The 4,164-nt window shown below is 36.8% G+C and overlaps 1 protein-coding gene across 1 annotated transcript in view; it reads left to right on the top strand.

Moving 5' to 3' along the window:
• Window positions 1-550: 550 nt before the first annotated feature.
• The window catches only part of LOC137644626 (clumping factor A-like), a 4,624-nt gene continuing 1,010 nt past the window's right edge, over window positions 551-4,164 (top strand). Inside the window, exon 1 of the mRNA XM_068377579.1 lies at window positions 551-895. Within this exon, the coding sequence (XP_068233680.1) occupies window positions 551-895 (345 nt within the window). The remainder of the gene's footprint in view (window positions 896-4,164) is intronic.

Raw genomic sequence — 4,164 nt, 5'->3', positions numbered from 1 at the left:
GTAATGAGCGCGATTACATTTGCTGGCCCTAACGAGGCACTGCAAACCGGATTGCCTCAGAGGAATGTGAACTAAACCTCTCTAGTCTCAGGAAAAAAAAAAAAAATATCCTGGAGTTTTGGTCATGTTCGTATCAGGGAAAATGGGGAAAACAAGGAAATTGGGCAAATAATGCTGAATGGCTGAGTAATAATAGGGATGATAATAATTGATAATAATTAATTTATAATAATTAATCATTTATAATTAATAATCATGATGATAACGGAAGCAAGAGCTTTATTTCAATAAAATATAGTTCAGCTCTGTGCATTCATACATCTGTTTACAAAAAATAAAATCATTTACAGTTTTTTTTTTTTTTTTAAATAAATTTCATTATATAATGTGTGGATGTATAGGAATACAAGATTTGCAATAATTTATGGTTCAGTAATGAAAAAAAAAACCGTTTTACTTTTATAAAATTAAATATTTGACATAAAGCAAAAGATGTTTAAATTAATTTAATTTAATCTTATAAAAAATGAAATTAAATATTTACTGGAAAATGTATCAGTTGAAGGATACTTGTACTGATAGAGAATCCCAATTAGAAGGAAAATCCCAAACATCGTTGAATCTGGCACGGCTGCACGATCGAGCACGGTTGCAAGATCTTGCGCGGCTGCACGACTGGGCACGGCTGCACGATCGAGCACGGTTGCAAGATCTTGCGCGGCTGCACGACTGGGCACGGCTGCACGATCGAGCACGGTTGCAAGATCTTGCGCGGCTGCACGACTGGGCACGGCTGCACGATCGAGCACAGTTGCACGATCGAGCACGGCTGCAAGATCTTGCGCGGCTGCACGACCGGGCACGGGTGCACGATCGAGCACGGCTGTACGATTGGGTATGGCGCACGGGGTTTTATATTTCCACTATCATGCAATTTGTGGAGAGCTTGTTCGTGTACGAAACGTGTTGAAATATTTATTCATGATTTGATTATGAAATAAATTTAGTTGCGCGCTAAGCAATGACAAAAACTATCGAAGCCGATTGTACCAATCAAATATTTCCTATTTCTTATCAAAGAATCTTGTCTTATTTACAATACATGATCGCTAAAGTGTTATGTATCAAACATTTAGAATTATTTCCATGTATTTAAGTTTCGGCATTCTCTTTGCACTCCCCAAGAGAGATTAGTTCACCAAACGTTTAACTAGGCTCCACAAAGCACTAGAAGAGTTGGAAGACCAAGGCCTATATGGTTTAGGACTATGAAGCGCGAAATAGGAGATGATGAATGGAGAACTACTGATTTAAAAGCTCAAGATAGAGACGATTGGCGAAATCTAACAAAGGTCATTTGCGTCAATAGGGGTTGGAGGAGATGATAATGATGATGATGATAATTTGGCTTAATTTTACATCGTTAATGACACTTTGCTATTTTTATCTATCTAATATTTCCTTTCTATTCGCTAACATATTTTTTTTTTCTCAAACTTTATGCATTATGCTTAATTTGCTATTTAATTGTACTGTCCAGAGGTAGTGGTAATTTGTTAAATACTATAAACTGTTAGGGAATAGCGATTAACAATCACAATCATCATGGTGACTTTTAAAGAACTCTACAAAGTAAATACGACTAATATCTGCGACTCCCTAAGTTCAGATGGACCTCAGCGCCATCTGCTTTTTATGAAGGCAAACTGGGTAGCGCTTGGTTTCCGAAACTCGTCTCACTCCATCCCTCTAGTAAGGGGGAGGGGGGGGGGAGAGTGAGTAGTCATATCCTGGTGAGAGGAGTTTTAGTTAGCATAAGGGAAGGGGTGGGAAGGGTAAAATCTGCGTGTGCGCGCGCGATAGTGTTCACCTCTGAGTAGATATATATTATGTAAATATTAAGCAGTCATTTTTGACGGGTCTAAAATACACGCAATAATTTTGAAATCTAGATGGTGGTTTGATGCTAAAGTAAAACTTTAATCTAGCTTAAACGTATTCATTCATCACTCTTATCAAACCTTAAGGGGAGTCAATGTTGTGTGGTTAAAAGATATGCAGATGAAATATTGAGGAGCCACCTCAAAGACAGCTTGTGAAATATCCGGGTATAAATGAATCAAGAAATCATTAGTCCAGGTGCGTCATATTTAAAGGTTTAAAGACCATTTATGAATGGAAGAGGCAAGGAGCAGTGACATAAGCAGCACCCAAGACTCCCTCTCCACTTGAGCTAGGACCAGGGAGGGCTAGGCAATGACTGCTGATGATTCAGTGTGTAGACCTATAGGTTTAAAGGCCGCACGTGAATGGTAGAGGCAAGGAACAGTGACATTGGTCTGGGAAGGAGGACAATGCCCTAGACTGACCATATATGCATATGATCAGCGCCCAAGCCCCCTCTCCACCGAAAGTGGGACCAGGGAGGGCCAGGCAATGGCTGCTGATAACATAGAATGTAGGCCTATAGACTCCCCTAAACTCCACATCCTTAGCTCAGAAGGATATTGAGGTTGCAGACACTACAAGAGACTAGCGAATTTGAGTGGGTCTCGAACCCTAGTCCGGCAAATCGCCAGGCAAGGACGTTCCTAATAGACCACTATAATCCAAGTAGAGGAATAGGGTCTTTTTAAATTATGATAAATCAAGTCGAGAAAATGAATAACCTTTTTACTTACCGTGGAAGTTTTTTGAGTGCTTGAAGGAATGCTCCAGAGAACAAACAGTAAAATAAAATTGTAAGCATTTGGCAAAAGGTGAGGGTGAGCAAACAAATAAATTTTGATTATTAATTTGGATTTTGTCCTTTGGAAATAAGATAGAAAATGTCCAGATAACGAAGGAAATGTGTGCCACAGATAAATTTAAGGGATCCCCACATATAATAATGAACTCTCTCTCTCTCTCTCTCTCTCTCTCTCCTCTCTCTCTCTCTCTCTCTCTCTCTCTCTCTCTCTCTCTCTTATATATATATATATATATATATATATATATATATATATATATATATATATAATTAAATATATGTATACATATATATATATATATATATATATATATATATATATTATTCCTGTTACGCTCAGTAACGAGGGGTGTAGTCATACCCGGGAGATAGGTGGGTATCCCGAGTGGTACACTCGGAAACCACACTCCCTACAAATTGCCTAACCAGCGGGTTGTAGTTAGAAATGTGAAAGGGTGAGAAGGGTTGATTCTGTGCGAGTATTTGTGAGCGTGTATGCATATAATAAATAGTTGGACGTTATTTTTGACAGGTCGGGTACACTAGTTAAAAATTATGTGGCAACAGTTTGTGTTTACGAAGCGTGTATTCAGTTCATGAATGTTCCACACGTTTTTCTGTGCAGATGTTCTTATGTTGAACAGGCTGACATAAATCTTTTTATGTTTTATATATGAAATACGTTTTGATGTTGTTACTGTTTAAAAAACATTTTATTTTAGTTGTTCATTCTTTCTCATATCGTTTATTTCTTCATTTCCTTTCCTTGCTGGACTATTTTTTCCTGTTGGATCCTTTGGGCTTAATGCATCTTGCTTTTGCAATTAGGGTTGTTGCTTATCTAGTAATAATAATAATAATAATAATAGTAATAATAATAATAATGATAACTACAAAAATACGATTTTGAGTTGAGCCATTGAAACTTCTCCGATGAAAAAGGTATTCATACAATTATTGAAGCCTATTGAAAAATAAAGTAGCCAGTCAATGTTTGTATGTCTCTTGATGAGGAAATTGTTTTCTGAATTAACCATTTTGGAAGAAATTGCATACATTGGTGAAAATTACCCGCATTGTAACCACAGAATATAACTTATATGGAACATGTTTGAATATTTTATGAATCATATACAGCGCTTTACTGACCAATTTTTATAAAATATATTGGTTTGTTTGCTTTGAAATACTGTAGAATAATGATGGCTTGTTACTATAAAACAGGAACTATTGTGTTTGTTAAAGACGGTCCGTGAATATCGGGGTCAATGACCTTAAATGTCAGGATGCCAGAAAACCTTAAATCAATCAATCAATCAATCTGTCCGTGAATAACAACACAATATTATGAATATAAATAGTATCATTGTTGAATAATGTTAATACAATAACCTCACTAGTTGTGGCACTACTGT

The sequence above is a fragment of the Palaemon carinicauda genome, chromosome 7 (assembly GCF_036898095.1).
Source record: "Palaemon carinicauda isolate YSFRI2023 chromosome 7, ASM3689809v2, whole genome shotgun sequence".
Classification (NCBI taxonomy): Eukaryota; Metazoa; Arthropoda; class Malacostraca; order Decapoda; family Palaemonidae; genus Palaemon; species Palaemon carinicauda.
The sequence above is the reverse complement of the archived record's forward strand: the minus strand, read 5'-3'. Positions and strand labels throughout refer to the sequence as shown.